This window comes from Corvus hawaiiensis, chromosome 22, assembly GCF_020740725.1.
Source record: "Corvus hawaiiensis isolate bCorHaw1 chromosome 22, bCorHaw1.pri.cur, whole genome shotgun sequence".
Lineage (NCBI taxonomy): Eukaryota > Metazoa > Chordata > Aves > Passeriformes > Corvidae > Corvus > Corvus hawaiiensis.
The window spans coordinates 5,225,790-5,245,009 of record NC_063234.1 but is presented as its reverse complement, the minus strand read 5'-3'; the positions used below and the strand labels follow the sequence as shown (position 1 = coordinate 5,245,009).

Here is a 19,220-nt window from a genome sequence, read left to right as displayed (position 1 = left end):
GCCGCCATCGCCGCCGCGCCCTGCGGCAGCTCCGCCGCGATTGGCGGCGCTTTGCAGCGCTTTGCGACAGCCGCGGTCTCCGCCCCCGAGGAGGGGCTTGGCGGGGAGACGCGGCTCGGCCCGCTTGGATCCCCCGGGACCCCCGGGACCCCCGGCCTCTATCGCTCCCGGCTTCCAACCCCCCCGGCTCCAGGTTTCCCCTTGCTCGGGGCCCCACCGGCTCCGGGCCCCTGCCGTTACCGGGACCCCTCTCGGCTCCGAGCTTCCTCAGCTCCGGGACCCCCGACTTCCAATCGCGCCCTCTCCCGGCACCGGGATCCCCAGCCTCCAACCCCGCCGGTTCCGGGACCCCCCGACTTCCAACCCCCTGTCTCCCGGCCCTGCCCGCCCCTGCCCCTCTCCCTCTGCTGTATCCGCGGGTGTTTTCGAGCAGCTCCAGCCCAGGGCTGAGGTTCTGTGTCTCCTGCCCGGGTCACTGCACGGATCGAAAAGGCCTGGAGAGGTTTTCCGTAATTCCCGTGGCAGTTTACTGCCTTACCACAACAGAAACTATGCGGGAAAGGAAGTTCTATCAAAGTGTGTTCCACTATGAAGTAAATAGAGGAACAAACTTTCTCACGTGTCTTAGATGTGCACAGGAAAGCTTTGTATCCAGAGCAGTGCTCGAAAGACAGAACGAGAAACACAGTTTCAAGCAAATTAGGCGGAAACACTGTGAGTTAAAGTGAAATGTTAAATTCTCGACCAGGTTGAGGCAATGAACCAGCTCAGTGAAGGGAAACAGAGGAGACACGTTCTAAATTTATTCCTGCACATGAGCTGTTTGATTTGTGGGAGGGACTGGGATCCCAAAACGGTGAGTGAGACCCCATTCCTTGCAGGTTTCAATGGGGCTGGTGGTGTCTCAGCTTTGAGGCTGCTGTAAGAACGGAGCTCTGGCCCTTCCAGTTTTTAGGAAGTTGCTGCTCCGCCTGGAGCACATGTTGCACGTACTCACTGGAACATCTGCATTGGCAGCTGGCTCTCTTTAAAAAGACAGGCAGCCGGCTGCAGCCAGCGCACAGAGCAGTGCAAACACACAAACGGGGGAAATGTGCTTGTTGGGTGGGCATAGCTGCAGAATACAAAGCTGTCAAACAGAGACAGCCTGGGTATAGTAGCATAAACAATGAGGCATTCATGATTTCAAGTGTGCAAAACTGCTTTCGTTTTAGACTGGAGAGATTTAACTTCATTAAAACAAGAAACTTGCAATTTTAAAAACACATGTTGAGTCCCAGCTCTCAGTCTAAGGTCTGAAGGTGAAGGACTGAACATCTTTGCTGTGGCTTCTGTCTTAAACTGTTGAAGCTGCTACAGATTTATCACGGGCTTTGTCTGGTCCTGCAAAGTACTGAAGAAATCTAAAGAGAAAGTATGTTCTCTCTTTCTCTCTCTCTCTTTTTTTTTTTTTTTTTTTTTAATTTAAGGAAACTGGGAGCTTTGCAAAAGGAGGTTTCCTGAAATCACCATCTTAGAGAGAACTAGTATTTCCTTGGGTTGTTGCCTGGAATGCTCATCACTTGAGCATGAGGACTGTTCTGTTTACCTGGTAATTATGAGGGAATTCCTGCTTTGGGGAGAGGGAATGGAAGGAAAAGTGCTCTGAATACACTCAAGAATATTCTCAGTGAACAAACAAACTTAATGGGAGTTCTTTGGCATGATGCTGTTATATCAGGTAGGTACAGTGTGGCCCTTCTAACGTGCTTGATTTTTTCTCCTCTAAGATCATGCCTTCTTGGGGTTTTTTTTTGTTTTGTTTTGTTTGTTTTTTTGTTTGTTTGTTTGTTTGTTTGGTTTGGTTTTTTTTTTTTAAACTGAACCCTGTTATATCTGTGATTTCTGTTAATTTAAAGAGATGGTTTACTGACAGGCCTCACATAGGATCTGTCAGTCGTAGCTCCTTATCTGGTGTCCTGCAGGCTCAAAAGGGTTTTCCTACATCTAAACCTTACATTCACTGCACTGTAGAAGTGACCGAAAAGCAAACGTTTATTTTAAGAAGTATAACTTTCTAAGACAGGATTATTTTACCTGTTCTCAAAGGCAGAATGAAATAGAAAAAGATGCCTAGGTAAGTGATCAGGGCTACAGCAAGAAAACCCAGCACAAGGCCACAGAGATTAATGTAAGACCTAAAGATGTGTATATGGCCAGAGAAAACCAGTTAGTACAGGAAACAAAAACACTGCAGATTTTGTGTTCACAAAGGAAACATAGGAGGTGACAGGTAGGAAGAAGGTATGAAGAAGGTATGTAATAAGGCTTCCAGTTTCTAGAGCTGTGCATAACATTATAATCAATTTCTTGGTTTGCTTTTTGTACAGAAATGTCCCATAAGTGTCAGCCAGCTGCAGCTGGCCAGAGACTGACTCCTCTGCTCCTACACAGGAATTTGCTCAATGCCTATTTGCCCCTCTGCACATCCACTGCCCGGTGTCCCAGCGCCGCGCGTGCTCCGCACACTGCCCGGCCCCCGCAGTCAAGCCCCGCTAGACCCCGCACCCCAGGCAAAGCCGCTGCAGCTCCGGGATCAAACGCACGAGCTCCCCGTCTCGATGTTGCCTCGCTTTCCACGCGGTCCCAGCACGTCCTGCCTCGTCTCCCAGCGCTGCCCCGGCTGCCCGCCCGCCTCTTGTGGGGGCCGGGGCGGCCCGGGAGGAGGAGCCATCGCCTCCTCGCTTCCTCCGCCCGTCTCCGCCGGGTGGGTCTGGTGCGTGGCACAGCTCCGGCAGCCCCGGAGTCGCCCGGTCCGTCTCGCAGGCATTGCTGCCGGTCAGTGTCAGCTCCTGGAGCGGGGTCCGGGCGGGGAAGCCGCCTCCATGGTGCCTCCGGCGATGCTGCTGCTCTGGGCGGTGCTGGCCCTGCTCGGGGCGGGGGGTGGCCGTGCCTCCCAGCAGGAAGGTAAGGGGGGTGCTGCGCGGGGCACGGGGGGGATCGGCAGCATGGGGAGCCGGCGGCCAGGCTGATGGACGAGCACAGCCGCTGTGGGTGCCACTGCTGGCCTCGGCGTCCTGGTCTCGCTCCCAAGCATTGCCCGACCCGAGCCCACGGCAGAGTGTGAGCCCCTGGGCGGCACCTCGAGCCTCGGGCAGCTCACAGCTCGGAGTTTCGTGAGACGTCATTTCATCCCAGTGAAGGACTCTTGGTCCCGTGGGTTGCATCCCACCTCGGTCAGCCTGCTTTTGAACTTGGGCGGTTCAAGAATTAGGTAACGGGAGCGCATTTGATCCCAGACTGGCCACACTGTGACTCAAGATCAGGGATGCTCCTAAAATAACATCAGTCTGTCTCCCCATAAACAGTTGGTAGAAGCCCTGGAGTGGTTGGTAGAACAGCAGAGGATTAGGGCAGCTACAGAATGTCAGCAGCCCTGACAAAGTGGTTCACACACTGTCACTCTGCCAAGAAGTTTGGATAATTATCTCTGTCTTCATTAGAGAAGTGGCAATTAGGAGGAGATTTAATCTTGTTACCTAGAATATTTCCCTTCACAGCATGATTCTGGTATAACTACCTTTATTATATATGTACATAATACAGTTAGTGTGCATCTATGGGGGTGTTGGGAGTTCTTTGGCTGTAGTGGCATAATTAAAACAAAGAATCTCTGTACTATCCTGCCTTCCTTGCACATCCCAAATCTTCCATGGTTTTAGTAAGATTTAAGAGTGCACTAGAGGTATAAAACTGAGGGCTGGGAAAGAGAATGAGGTAAATTGGTTAGGAAGAGGGATTTAGAATGAGCTGCTTTCTGAACCCATCACTTTTGGCATGATTTGAAGAAAAAATGCCTCTCCTTTCCCCTGCCTCAGCTTCCCCAGAGTAATGTGAGAGTAATGATACCTGTCTTCTCTCCTGGATGTTCTTTTAGATCTCTGCAAAAGATCTCTGCATAGTTATCTGTAGCTGATAGAATTTTTTAAAAATCTTCTGTAAATGTAATACAGAGAATATATTATCCACTGTTAAATTGTACACTGTTTTTTTTCTATTTGATCCCCATATTAATGGTATTTTCTCAGACACTATCTTAAATGGAAGTGGCACAGTAAGATTTCCCAAATCACAGCCAGGGATAAATTCATTCCTTGTCCTAAAATGCAGCTGCAGCTGTGCTTTCTCTGTAGACTTAGGGCAGAAGTAAATAACTTTAATTTTTTTTTGTTACTGAACTCATCTGGTCTCTGATTTTTATTCCCTATAAAAACTCAGAAGTTTACTGAATCATTTAATTGTGATCTTGGTATCAGGGTTCCTGTTCCAGTGCTTTGTTCTTACTGAATCCTTTTCATCTATAGAGCTCTAAAACCTTCACAAACATGGTAAATGTTCTCTTTTATCATTCTACAGATGGAGAAACAGGGATAGCATGATTGGCTCTTTGTCCTGCAATACAGTCCAGCTCCCCTGGTTTTGAGTCCAGTGATTGCTTTGTTAACCACCCTGTGTTTGTATTATGCAGCCATCCCATTATTAAATGTATTTATACAATTCCTAATTGTCAGTGTAGCCCAGGGAGCCTTTAGGCCCAGGAGGCCCAGCTTAGCAGAACAGGCTGCATTTCTACATATGGAAATTGACTGTGGGATATGGGAAACAGGGAAGCATCAATCTGTTTAGGATGTTTTGAAAAGTTTGCATGTAATACTGAAAGTAAGAGGGTTTACTGCTCTGTCCCTGGAAGTACCTATCAGCTGCATCAGCGTTCAGCAAAATCTTTGGGAAAGAGAAGAAAGGGTTAAAGCAGAAGGAGTGGAGGCAGCATAGCTCAGCACAAACTTCCAGTGCTAAGCTGGAGGAATGTCTCTTGGGATAGAAAGCTCTCGCTACTGCAGAGAGTTCTTAGAACAGAAACTGAGCTTAGTGTTTCTCAGCATCCTACCCCACAGGGAATCTGTAACTTGGAATTCTGCTGGGGATGAGAGTGGTCTTTGTCCTGGTTTTTCATGCTCCTCTGAGTTCACAGACTGCATGGAGAGACCTTTTCTGTCTTAGAAATAGGACACTGCTTCCTGTTCTGTGTGAGCTTTTAGCGCTCATCCTGTCCAGCAAACTTTTGGCAGTCAAGTCATAAACAGTGTGTGGCTTTCTTGGGGTGGCAGCATGAAAATGAATTAATGATTTATTTAATGTGAGATGCCTCAGATTTTGGGCTGAAATAATTGCATAGTAGTCATGATCCTTTCTTTCTTTCCTTCTCTTATCATTATCACATGGTTTCTCCCCTCAGGTACTAGAATTTGAGCATTGTCTTTACATTCCTCTCTGGCAAACCCATGTTTGTCCCCCTCTTCCTCAGCAGTATGATCCTCACCTTCTCAAAATCCATGAGCTCAGAGCTCTCTCATAAAGCTGATGTGGCTTTCTGTGTGCCATCATATGGCTAGAAACTTTAATGGCTTTAACATGTTGCCTGAGGACATACATATTTTACTCATTTGTTTGCTCCCTTTGACTGGGCTGGACACAAGGCACTGGAGTGTGCTGGAAGGGCTAGATTAGGAATGCACTTCATATGTCTAAAAATCTGCCCTTAAAAACTGCACTTATATGGGATTCATATTCTTTTATTTATCACTTTGTGCACATGTCTAATAAATAAAATTAGACTTGACCTGTTGACTGTTCTCAATCTCTCCTCTCTTTTTTATTCTGATGCAGGTAAAGGATCTGGGGAATTTCTTTGGGAATATCTTCTTTCTTCATAACTTGGAGTCTTACACTTTTTTTTTACTTTTGCTGCCTTTGTCAGGTCCATTTATAACTCCAGCTTCAAGATCCTTCCTCTCTAAAACCACACAGAATATCAGTTTGGGTACCTGAGGGAGATACATCTGGTACATCCATTGAAAAAAATAATTGTTCCAAAAAAATCTTGCTGAGGCCAAGAAAATGTTCTTTTAGTTTTTCCTGGTATTTTCTGATGTTTAAATCGGATGGCCAGGATTTGCATTTAAGCACTGTTGCCAGAGCCTATACAAATTCCTACTTCAGCAAAACTCTTGAGGTGAAGTATTAACATTTCATCATTGCGATGAGGAAACCAGAACTTCCACGTAAAAACCGTATTTCAGGGTACCACAGAGAAACTTCTGAAAGAGAGCTTCAGGATTTAGTTTTATGATTTTTAAGGGACTGGAAATGAAAAGCAAGTTTGTGAGGACAACGCAAATGAAAATTATAGCACAATTAAATTCACATTGAATATGTATGAAAAAACTGGAAAATGCCTCAGGAATGCAGTAGAAATTTGAAGCAGCCATGGGGAGAGAATAATAACATTTAGTCTAATTTTGGTTTTCCCTACATCCAGTCAATGCTGAGTGACAAAAAACCAGCTCTGTGGGGAACAGAAAGTCAAAGCAGCATTAAATGGATGACTTCCAAATGGGCATTTTGTAGTAATTCTATTTTTTTATCTTCAAGTTTAATTTCCTTTGTACTCTGTGTGAGAGAAGAGAATTGTAGCTTTCACTAGCAGGGCAAACAAACCACTTAATACATTTTATTTTCTTTTTTTAGCTCAGAACTCAGGCAATGGAATTGTATCTTTACATAATCTTTCATTTTATAACCACAATCAAGTTAGGCATGGAAACAACACGAGCTGAGTATCTCTTGTGCTTTCACCTGTGTGCAGAAAACCTGCTGGTTCTGACTGTTGCCACCAAGCAGACTGAAGGATTTCAACGCTTCAGAAGATCAGCCCAATTCTTCAACTACAAAGTGCAGGTGATGTCTAGCAGCTTCCGTGGTGGTTGGTCAATGGGAATTTCAAATTGTGGAATGGATAAGACTTGGCCTCACAGTGATTAAATAAAAGCTCAAGAGAGGACACACCTGCTCAGCTGGCTGAGAAGTACTGCAACTGGGTCATTTCTGCAGTATTCTGAGTGCTGGCTTGGGATGAGATCCATAACTCCTGGTCAAGGGAGCCTCATGGCACTTTTCCGTTTCACTGCCAAGACACACAGTACGGAGCATGCTCCTGTCCCTGTGGCTAGGAATGCTTTGTCACTGTGCTGTATGTTACACTGACTGTCCAGCCCAGAGAGTGGATCAAAGGCTGCCTAGTCCATTTGTCCTGGAGCTGTTATTTTTGGTGTGAATTGCACTGGGAGTTATCAGGACCAGTACGTTTGTGGGTTCTGGTCCTTTTCCTTTAAGTGCCCTGTTGAGGTCACCATGTGCCTGTCGCTGTGTAGGTGCTGGGGCTGGATGAGGAGTGGCAGGGTGGAGATGACCAGCAGCCAGCTGGAGGTGGGCAGAAGGTCCGTCTCCTGAAGTCAGCTCTGAAGCAGTATGTGGATAAGGAGGACTTGATCATCCTTTTTGTAGAAAGGTAATGGTTGGAAAACATTTGCCACAAACTGAATCTTAAGGCTGTTTGGACAGGTTCTCACTGAGAAGAAATGAACTGTGAAATTGATTTGTTTTGAAAAGTGTGTCCAGATCTCTGGTTTTTTCCCCCTGAACTCTCTGTAGTTTCCTGAGAATCACTCAGAGTTGCATCCGTGGCTGTTGGGAAGGTCCGATCAGAATAGGCTGATGCCAGTTCCTGCATGAAGTTGATAGTGTTGTACCTGATTCTGCCACTGTGGAATTTGGCTGCCTCTATCTGCAGAGAATGAGCAGACAATTCCTGTGGAACTAAGCAGGCCTTTCTTACCAGAGTTATTTGTTTTATAAGGTGAAGTAGGACTGCAGCACATCCTAAGAGCCAAGAATTAGTCTGCCAGACAAAAGTGAAGAGAGAAAAGGATGGCTTGGAGTCTCAGTGTCTTTTCATATGCCCAGCATACGAATAAGACTATACTTTAATTTGTTGCATTACAAAAAATATAATACTGTTAAACAGTATTATATAAACTAAAAGAGAGGGATTCCCAAAGAATTAGCTGTTTCTGGAAACTTTTCTCACTGGCGTGTTTTTCTGATTCCATTCCTTTTGTCCTTTTTTGTCTGTCTCTTTCTCTAGCTATGATGTGCTCTTTGCTTCGGGCCCCACAGAACTGCTGAAGAAGTTCAAACAAGCCAAGAGCAAGGTGGTTTTCTCAGCAGAGAATTACATCTATCCTGACAGAAAGCTGGAAGCCAAGTATCCTCGGGTGCGAGATGGAAAGCGCTTCCTGGGTTCTGGAGGTGAGACACAGAGCTAGCTTTCAGCTGAGAACCTCTTTCTCCTCAACCTGTGGGAGAAATGGCAAAGCAAACTGAAAGTTGATGATTCTCTGCAGGGTATAGTGAGATTTCATGTGAGAGAAGTGAAAGTACATGTATATAGGAGTACTTCCATTTTTTAATCATCTGGGTTGAAACATTTCCTCATATTTATTCCCACAGGCTTCATAGGTTATGCTCCAAACCTGAAGAAGCTTGTGGAGGAGTGGAAAGGACAGGACAATGACAGTGACCAGCTCTTCTATACAAGTATCTTCTTGGATCCAGAAAAAAGAGTAGGTGTATCTAGATTCTAAGTTTCTGAAAATTTGCATTCTAGCCAGTACCCCCATTTTCTGTTGTTAGAAGTTTTTATATTTAAGCATAAAATGTGAATGGGAAGAGAGATGTCTGAAAATGAGTCTTAATGGAGGCTCATACCAGTATGGTGTTTAAAGTTGTTGAGTGTGGAGGAACTAACCAGCCTCCTCCCAGGGGATGTGAAACTGCAGAGTGCAGTGCTGACTTAGAGATAGCCAACCTAGCACTGAAGTACATTTTAGGAAAATGCCATGTAACATCCTACAGAAGCCTGGAATGGACCCTGGAAGCAGCATTGCCATTCCAGCACTGTGTGATGCACTGGCCAGACCATCCAGCCCATGGGTCATTCTGGTTCTGCTGTCCCTGCCCAGTTGTGGATTACAGAGGCCAGTCTGTCCCTGGGGACAGACCAAATGCATGGGAGCTGAGAATTCAAACTGTAACAGCAATTCACAAATCAAGAGGAAACATTTGAAATAGGGAACTGCTATCAGACTAATTAGAGACTTGCAACTTTTTACCAGCGAGGCTGGTAGAACATTTAGAGCAGCTGGACTTTTTTAGTTCCCCAAATCTGAGTACAGCCTGTGATACTTTAACATGAACAGTTCCTTTAATGTTCTCATCTGCAGCTCTGGCCCTGTGCCACACAAGGGCTGAGCAATTCCCCTGACTTGGCACTCAGACAGCGGATGTTAGCACCCTGCTGTCATTTCCAGTAATCAGTCTTAATAGATGCCTGCAGGGACACAGAACTCTGTTAAGTCAGAGCTGCATTTCAGTCTGATGCAGTCAGAGTGTGACTTGCACCATGGATAAAAACAAAGATTGCACAAGCTGATCTTGCATCTTACTGTCCTCTGGTTTGACACTGGTACGTGGGGCAATGCTTGGGGTCATACTTGCCCTGTGGATAGAAGGCAAGAAACTTTTCACAGCAGATGGTTTTGCTATCTGACATTCCTGTGTATTATATGCATTTGGGGTTTATATGACTGTGTGTAAGTCTACTTCACTCATATGATGCAGATTTATTGACATACCCACAGCAGCTTTAAAACGGGGAGAGGGGGTCTGCATAGTTTTGCCTAATAAAATATATTTAAATTGTTCTAGAAAATGGTGAATTGTCCCAGATTTAAATGAAAATTATGATTATCTGGGAATGTTTTAGGCCTCAGAGCTTGGAGAGTTTGCAGATTACTATAGGAATGGGATATATCTTCACTGAGTATAGGGTCCATTGCATGTAAAGAATGGATGCCTTTTGTGTTCTAATTAAGGTTATTTATCTAATTCTTTTAAAGGAAAGTATCAACATCAGTCTAGACCACAGAAGCCGGATCTTCCAAAACCTAAATGGAGCATTAGGTGAGATGGAAGAAGGAAGCTCATTTCTCCTTGGAATGCAACTTGCATGTTGACACCAGAAATAAAGTTATGGCTTAAGGGATTGTATTTCAGAAATGGCTGTTCCCACAGAATAAGATTTAGTAAAAGTCTCTGCTAGAGTTCTGGGATTTGTTTGCAATTCCACTGTGACCAACTAGGTTCTCATTGCAATTGCTTCTCCACTTCAGGGAATGCAGGTCAGGTTTTTCATCCTACACCTCCTTGCCACTTTGATCTCCAGGCATGTCGGATTGCATTAGCCTTGGGGATTGAAACTGGGAGGGACTTCCAATGCAAGTGATAACACAAAGCCCTGCCTAGGGCTTGCCTGTCTTTCCGCTTCAGAGCCATGCTGGAATGCCATAGGAGGTGAGAAGTAGCCAGATACGCCTGTGAACACTCACTGACTGTACCAGGCTTCTGACCTGACCTGCTGATTGATTTTGCTAGTCCTGGCAAGAGGGATTCACTTACTCTCCTGACAGTACTGCCTTAATGTTTTCAGTCTTGCACCATTCCATATTCATTCTGGTCAGGTAAAAAGTGATAATGGCAGTGTAGTTTTTGGCTCCTGTGCTCATCATATCAATGACAGACTGCAGCTTGTATCTGTGCTAGTCTTTTTTCCAAAGGATTTTGTGTGGTTGTGTTGAGGCAACATCTTGGATGATCTCTGCCAGGAGGATGGACTTCTGTGAGGGGTGACAAAGAGAGATGTCAGGTGCATAGAACACTTAGGTGAGAAGGGCCTGAATCCTCCTGTCAATAGCTGTCCCTGTCATCAGTAGCTGTTCCTCACTGCACAGTTTGTCAATGCCAGTTTTGAAAGAATCTTTCAGTATGGCTTCTGCCAATTCCCAGACATTGTCCAGCTTCCCAGCCATCCTTCTGTTACCTCACAGGATCATTCTGAATATTTTTTTCTCCTTTACAGATTTGGTCTATAGCCCTTAAACTACTTGTGCACAGTTATCCATTGTCCAGCAATTTGTCAGCAGTTTTTCAGTATAAATGAGGCATTGTGCTTCTAATTATCAATAAAAACCTTAACATAATGACAATGTCATTTCCAGATGAGATAGTACTGAAGTTTGAAAACTCACGAGTGAGAGCAAGAAACTTGTTATATGACACTCTGCCTGTGGTGATCCATGGAAATGGACCCACCAAGGTAAGTGGACTGTCCTGAGAGAAAGATTTGGTCTGTGTTTGTTGCAAAGTGACCCTTTAGGCTTGATGGATCAGGTTACTGCCTTCACATATATTGACTTACGCCGTGTGCTTCCATTTGAGAAACAATAAGCAGTCCAGGCCCCTAGCAGCAAAATGGATCTGGTTCAAAGAACCACATGTAGCTGGACCCTCAGGCTGTCAAGCTTTTCAGATTCTTTAGTTCACGCAGAAGGTAATTGAAGTTGAAATGTGATCTCACAGTGGGGGTGCACACAAAGAAACTCCCCGGCCCTGTAATGCATAATGTGGCAAATTGCCTTTTGCAGCTGCAGCTGAACTACCTGGGAAACTACATTCCTCAAATATGGACATTTGAGACTGGCTGCACGGTGTGTGACGAAGGTCTGCGAAGCCTCACGGGGTTTAAGGTAAGGCTTCTGTGTCTATTCAAAGCTCTCAAAACAAGTCTTATGATGGGATCCTATGTGTCTGATGTGAAACACAACTCACCACTTCTCTCTCCTCTTGTCCCTGAATGTAGGATGAGGCATTGCCAATGATTCTGATTGGCATTTTCATCGAGCAGCCCACCCCATTCCTCTCCCAGTTTTTCTTGCGGCTTCGTAACCTTCATTACCCAAAGCAACGAATCCAGCTCTTTATTCACAATCATGTAAGTGAAGTTGGCTTGTGATGGTCTTACCAAATGCTGGGAAAATTTACACCTCCTCCTCTACTCTAGGCACCTTTGCAGCCTTGGGCTAGACTTCCAGGCTGTGTAATCACAGTACTTATCTGCAGTGGCATCCATATGGTTGCATACTTATCTGCAATGACACCCATCCATCCACCTGTAGATGTGCAGAAGTGGGCTTAAGAGCTGTTGCCCCTCTACTCATTTTCAGGAGGCTGAGTGGCCTGGATGAGTCCATCTTACCTGTTTTTCCTTACTTTTGGAATAGGAGGAACATCACTTGATGGAGGTAGACTCTTTTGTAGAAGAGCATGGCAAAGAATATCTCACTGTCAAAGTGATCGGACCAGAGGATGAGATGGAGAATGCTGAGGCACGTAACTTGGGCATGTAAGTGAAGAGGCCATACATGATAGCCAGCAGAGACAGCCCGTGTCCAAACTAAGACATCTGTTTTTCCTGAGATCATTCCTGTCAAGTGACTGCTTTTCTTTTTTCAGTTATCCTTTCAGTTTTTCTAGCACTAACTCTGATGCCCTTATATATTGGGAAAAAATCAGCTTCCATACCAGCTCACTTTGTTCAGTTTCAGAAACTAAGTTCTCACTCGTCCTTTGTTCTGACAGAAGGATAACCCTATATCTCCTACCCTCATCTGTATACCCAGCCACAGAGCACAAAGAATACTCACCTATATCTCTGAAGAGGAGGAGCGTTGTAGCAAATCTAAGAACTAGTGAGAGAGTATCTTCCTGTCTATGATCAGGAGGTTTGAGCTCTGGTGTGGATTTGGGCCATCTGTAAATGGGAACCTCTTTGGTTTGAGCTGAGGAAAGTTTGCTAAAGGTGATTTTGGCTGTGTCTCAGTATCTGCTATTGGATACTGAATCTGCTGTGCTTGTACTATGCTGGCCCTCTGGGTTGTTACATTAAACCAAACTTTTCTGAGCACTCAGAAGACCTTTAGACTACAAAGAAGGAATTCTTGGTGCTCTGTCCTTTGTCTTCCCCTGGTTTAGGATGTGACTTTTCTCTTCTCTGGCTGTAGGGATTTGTGCAGGAAGGATCCTGACTGTGACTATTACTTTAGCCTGGATGCTGAGGTAGTTCTGAAGAACACAGAGACTCTGAGGATCCTGATTGAACAAAACAAGTGAGTTCTTTGGTATGAGCAATGCTTACTGGTCATCTCACATGAGGAATTCAGTGCACATCCCTGAGATGTGTAGGGAACCAGGAGAGCTGTGCCAGAGATGGGATGTTAGCCAAAAACCTCTTATGTGGTTTTTTTTACTGTAGTTGTAATCCCTGGTTTTTAGGCAGGAGATGTAAATCATCCTTAGCTTTATTTTTATATAGTCACTAGAACAAATCAGATTCTAACAGACCTGGTGCAGGGTGCAGTTAGAGAGGAGATTTGGACCATATTTACCCTTTCTTATGTGGCCTTTCATTCCAACAGAGTTAGCAAAACAGCAACTCTGTAAGTGAGAGAGGAAATAGCTCTTACAGTACTGGGGTTTGTAAATATTTTCATTTTCTTCCTGTAGTAACATCCTGTCCTGCAATTCCTTTTTCTTTCATGCTTCCAGGCTGGTGATTGCCCCCCTGGTAAGCCGTCATGAGAAGCTGTGGTCCAATTTCTGGGGAGCGCTGAGCCCTGATGGATACTATGCCCGCTCAGAAGATTACGTGGATATTGTTCAAAGGCGGAGAATGTAAGTATGCAAAGAGAGCTTCTCACTGATATAATCCCTCAAATGCAAAGCTTGCTGCATCATCAAAATGATGGCAAAGAACCAGAGAGTGCAAATGTCTTTGTGTATAGGAAAGGAAAAGAAGTCTCTGCTCCCATTTGGAAGCTGCTTTATATTTTCCCCTGAGCAGAGACAATAACATACTTGGGGCAGATTTTCTTATGATCAGAGCAAGGGTTTGAGAGTGCTGACTGCTGAAATAATCTCATTTTACTCATGTCATGATTTCCCATCTGGGGATTATAGTTAGTGTGATTCTTAAAATCCTGTAAAGTGCTGTTTAATCTCTGTCAGATAAATCTTCAGAAAATACCAGGTGATCCTTGAATGGAAGATTCACAAAATAGAATTGTCAACTCATTCATATTCTTGAGGGACCCTCTTTTTTAAAGGCCGTTGTATGTGCAATAAACTCTGGAAATCAGCTTATGCACTTTTGGCTGGTTCAGTTTCTTTAAATCACTGGAAAAAATATGTTGATCTCTCTGGGAAGAGATTCAAACTATTAATTATGTCCCTAGAAAAAACACACAGTAGCAATTAATTGCTTTCACAGTGGACTAGCATTTGTGCAGCTTAAAAGCTCTGGGAAATATAAGTGAATTTTTTCTGGAATGACAATATCTATTGGTATGGTTTCTCCCTGCTGTTCTGAGTTGCCTCATTTAGGCAAGCCTGGCTGATGTTGCAGTGCTGCCTGTCATCCTGTCAGGTCCAGCAGTATCTGTCTTAGTGGTATTTCAAGTCTCACTTTTCTTCCCATGTGTTTCAGTGGGCTTTGGAATGTTCCCTACATCAGCAGTGTTTACATGGTTAAAGCCAAGGCTCTGCATTTGGAGCTTGACCAGGGAGATCTGTTCCACAGTGGCAAGTTGGATGCTGACATGGCTTTCTGCCACAACGTTCGGAATCAGGTCAGTCGAGGAGAGAGGCTGGCAGAGGAGAGCTGCATGCCAGGGTGAAGGGTACAGGATTAAGTAGTTTCAAGGCATTCAGTTCTGCCAGGGCAGGGATAGGGTGAACTGGTACTAGTCAGTACAGTGCAGACTTTGGAACAACATGGGACTTCAGTCTTGCTGTGAAACCATGCATAGCCATGGACCACTAAACATGGATAACATTTTTGTTATTATTGGGCCTTTTCAGGACTGCTCTAAATGGGATTGACAGGGTAAGAAGGAAGACCCTAATCTCACAACAGCTGCTCTCCTCTGCTTCCAGTCCTGGCTGACAAGACACAGAATTACTGTCTCTGCCTATAACCTTTCAAAGTTTCTCATATCCAGGGTGGAAATAAAACTGAAAGCCCACAGGAGCAAGAATGAGTAAATAAACAGCTTGGAGAACTGTCCAGTGCTTAGTTTCATGGTGGCTCTCGGAAATACGAGGCCTTTAGTATTTCTCTCTGTCCTGCAGGGAGTGTTTATGTACCTGACAAACCGGCATCAATTCGGACACATACTGTCTCTGGAGAATTACCAGACAAGTCACCTCCACAATGATCTCTGGCAAATATTCAGCAATCCTGAGGTGAGATAACCTGCATACTCAGCAGGCACAGCAATTTGGGAAGATCTGATATTAGTTTCACCACTATGGGAAGTCCAGGCTTTGTAATAATGGTGTCTCTCAGGTGGGATGAAGAGCACAGTTACAGAATTTAAAGAGAGCGTGTTTTTGGGATTCATAGCATATGGATCTGCAACGCCTGTAAAATACTGCTTGCATGAGTGCCTGGCCTTTTATTACCTCTTTAAGTAGGGGCCCCACAGAAATTACTGGTTTGCTTATCTTCTAATTGCAGGACTGGAGAGAAAAGTACATCCATGAAAACTACACAGCAGCTCTGAAAGGGAAATTGATAGAAATGGTAAGAAAACATCACTCTTATCCATCAGAATGGGAGATGAGCATCAGGACAACGCTTTAATCGTTGTTATTGTAATTCTCAGGAATAAGCAGTTCAGCGCAGGAAACATGACCTTGAAAGTACTTTTAGAGCCAAATCATTCTTCTACAAGTACATCTCCTGCTCTCTTAAGTGGAAGTGGGGCACATAAAAAAGAAGAAAAATTTCTATCCTCAATATTTTAGTTTCTTTCCACTTAGTCTACACTCAGTTTAGTCTTACTTCTTTTGCCTCAAGCACCTGTCTTTGTTTCTGCTATTCTCACCTGTTTGCTATCTGCAGCCCTGCCCAGATGTTTACTGGTTCCCCATATTCACTGACACTGCCTGTGATGAGCTGGTGGAAGAAATGGAACATTATGGCCAGTGGTCCACAGGTGACAACACGGTAAGTAAAAGCAGGAGCCCTTCGAGTTCTGGGCCACAACATTTTCTGTGCATTTCTGGTGGTAGCAGTGCCTCCTGTGGGAAGGCATTAGATCCCGAATTAAACCAGAAAAGTAGAAACAGTACTTTAATTTTGCTCCTGATTATCTCTGATTTTTCCCTGAGTCTTCTTTAGTGTCCTCTGAAGTTCCAGTGTTCAGCCTCTCTGATGGTAATATTGTTTCCCTTAGGGTTTAATTATTGTTTGAAATGAGCTTTCCATCCTGCAAATTCTGATAAAGAAACATCATATTTATTTGTAGTTACCAGAAACAAGTACTGTTTGTTCATTCCTGAGCTCCACGGTTCCCATCCTTATGGGTATTTCTGTTGATTCTATTTCAGGACAGCAGAATACAAGGAGGATATGAGAATGTGCCAACTATTGACATACACATGAACCAAATTGGCTTTGAAAGAGAATGGTATAAGTTTCTTCTGGACTATATTGCACCCATCACAGAGAAACTGTACCCAGGATACTACACCAAGGTATGTCCACCTTAACATCAAAACTCATGGTCAGCTCAGCACCTCCTCCAGCTGCAGCTTTGTGACAAGACTGCCAGAATCCTCCAGCAATACACACACTATTTCCCAGTACAGAGGATCTGACCCTGCAGTGTGACATAAGTATGTGCATTAGGAAATAAGCAATTTCTCAATAACATTCTTGTGCCTGGTTGTTGCCTTTCTCCTTTAGCAGTGGGATGCAATTTCAGTGTTACACCCTGCTCTGCAGCTCAGAAGCCACAGACTACCATAGCCCTCTAACAGAGTGAAATTTGTTTTTCTTTCTCAGACCCAGTTTGAACTGGCCTTTGTGGTTCGCTACAAACCTGATGAGCAGCCATCCCTAATGCCCCACCATGACGCGTCCACCTTCACCATCAACATTGCCTTGAACAGAGTTGGCATCGACTATGAGGTGAGTGTGTGCCAGGGGGTCAGGAGTGCAGTACAGCCCCTTGGAGCAGCTGAAAACCCTTCCCCGATCCACATTGAGCACCTTTGCATTAAGGATTACAATTAATGACTGGCTTAGGCTAGGAAAGAGATTTTTGAATGCATCAGAATACAGGAGATTCCCCAAGCACCTTCTCACATTTTCAGAAGTGCTGTCAGAAGGCAGGGACCCCTTCCCTGAGGTCCTTTTTTCAAGCTAATATGTCTCTTGTGTTCCCACCAGGGAGGAGGCTGCCGGTTCCTGCGCTACAACTGCTCCATTCGAGCTCCACGGAAAGGGTGGACCCTTATGCATCCAGGACGCCTGACCCACTACCATGAAGGTCTTCCAACCACCAAAGGAACCCGCTACATCGCAGTGTCCTTTCTTGACCCCTAGAGTCATGTTTCCCAGGAAGGACCTTTCCCTGGCCCTGCTCACTGCTGACTTTGAGTGGAAAGAGGGAACGCTGCTGAGAGTTTCTAAGGCATTGTTCAAAGCTATTTGGATATTGATTTTTATATGATTTTTAATATGATTTTTAATGATATTCTAAGACTTCACTACTGGAAGATCTCCCTCTGATACTGCAGGTAATATCTAGGAATATTGCTGTAGAAGTCCAAAGGAGATTTTGTGCCTTCATTTTTGATTCTGCTCCTCATCCACTGTTTCTTGAATGTGCCATTTACTTGAACCTTCATCACTGATTGATTTGCTTTAAAAAATGCTTTTTTGGACTGGAAATCCAGCTTTTTGGAGTTACAAGTTACAAGCTGGAAGCCTGTTGTCATCCACAGCATATATGGGACTGGATGTTAGACAGTAATTCCTGGCCATTATTCCAAATATAAATCAATCAGGGAGCTGACTCCACGAGTCATAACAGTTAAATGTCACTCCAGATGAAACTGAATAGTAAGAGCCTGAAGATCATCTGATTCCTTAACTCTTTGCTGTCCTTGCAAGCAAATCACAAAGTTCAAAGAAGCAGCAGTGACAACATAGGTGCTTCTGATTAGCTAAAGGAAGGTCCTCTGATGATGCTTTACCTCTGGGATTAGACTGAAGAGATAAAAGCCCCCCCACCTTCTGTTTCTCCGCTAAGAGCAGCAGACATACCCACACAAATTCAGGCCATGTCAATATGTAGAGTAAATCTAAGAAAGGTAAGGCTGGGAACCACTACATCAGTCAGGAAGGCTTAATTGCAGAATTGTCTCTGTTCTATACCATGTTACAATTATCAAAAGCTCTGATTAATCTCTGGATAAAAACCCAGAGGTCCTAGTGGTCTTTGGTGGCCTCATTCCAGTTGTCAGAGATAGTTTTGATAATTTTCTTTGATGGCCCATTCACATTAGATGGAAAGAGCTGTTCTCTGGTTCTTAGAGGAAATAATTATTCAGTGTTTCTATTATTTGAGATTGAAAACCAAAAGACTCCATTGCAGAAACTTCTCCAGTGGGGTCAAGGCTGATAGAAATGAGTGGCTAGGAAATGCTGAGAGATTGTGAACTAGTAGGTGTAAAAATATGTCTAGACTAGACCTGTGGTTAGAGAGGTGTCAGGAAAATTAATCCACAAGCAACAGAGGTTTATGTCCAAAAAGGAGACAGACAAGTCCCATAGCTTTATTCATGAATAAAGGGAGAGGCCATGGGGCATTCCCCTGGGGTCTCTCAAATTGTTAGAGGACGCAGCCTCCTTTTTATCCTAATTTCCCGGCCGCATTTCCCTCTCTCTTTCCCCATTGGCTGAGGTACTTGAGAGGTACAGACTTCCCAAATCGCCTAATACAGATCCCCTTCTAATGTGTACACCCCCCCCCCCTCCCCCCCCCCCCCCTTTTCCGTTGTGTCTCTGTTCTTTTTCTCTAAATTCAGGGATTTAGCACGGCCTTGGGTGAGTAACAGTCTGTGTCAATTAGTGGAATTTCTATGGAATTTATGGTTCCTCCCATTGCTTCTTTTACCTCTCACTATCTGGCTTTATCTACCAGCAGACCCACAGTTTGTTTGTAAAGACGCCTCCTTCTCATTCCTTTCAGAGGGAAGGGGCAGAAACCTTTTGTGCCTGTGCCTGTGAGATACCTGCTCTGCTTATCAGACACCATTATGCCAGACTAGCGTGTTTCACAAGCAATAAATTCATATAGTGATTGTCCTTTACTAAATCCTGGTAGGTGAAATCCAGAATCTGTTACCAAACGAAGGGATTGATAAGCCAGTCGTCGAGATGTCCAAAATGTGTATTATGTATTTATTCAGCAGTAAGTGGGTTTTTTTTTCCCCTTATTTTGTTGTGTGTTTCCTCGGGCCGGTTCGGTGGTGGGCGTTAACGAGCTGTACGGTTTGAGCGCGGGGAGCTCACACTGAACCCTTTCCCGTGACAC

At 44.5% G+C, this 19,220-nt stretch overlaps 1 protein-coding gene across 2 annotated transcripts; it reads left to right on the top strand.

Moving 5' to 3' along the window:
- Window positions 1-88: 88 nt before the first annotated feature.
- PLOD1 (procollagen-lysine,2-oxoglutarate 5-dioxygenase 1) lies at window positions 89-18,523 on the top strand. 2 transcript variants are annotated; one of them, XM_048326127.1, is made up of 21 exons: window positions 89-856; window positions 1,470-1,720; window positions 2,434-2,946; window positions 6,686-6,777; window positions 7,251-7,387; window positions 8,024-8,187; window positions 8,389-8,501; window positions 9,837-9,900; window positions 10,995-11,092; window positions 11,421-11,522; window positions 11,636-11,767; window positions 12,057-12,178; window positions 12,837-12,941; window positions 13,381-13,506; window positions 14,318-14,459; window positions 14,962-15,075; window positions 15,350-15,415; window positions 15,737-15,841; window positions 16,225-16,371; window positions 16,682-16,807; window positions 17,069-18,523. In XM_048326127.1, exons 2-21 carry the CDS (start codon window positions 1,687-1,689, stop codon window positions 17,222-17,224), a joined length of 2,658 nt encoding a protein of 885 aa, XP_048182084.1. In that variant the 5' UTR covers window positions 89-856; window positions 1,470-1,686; the 3' UTR covers window positions 17,225-18,523. The 2 variants fall into 2 exon arrangements, with proteins under 2 accessions (XP_048182084.1, XP_048182085.1); XM_048326128.1 differs by having other exon boundaries at window positions 92-856; window positions 1,470-1,591; window positions 2,370-2,946.
- Window positions 18,524-19,220: the final 697 nt, after the last annotated feature.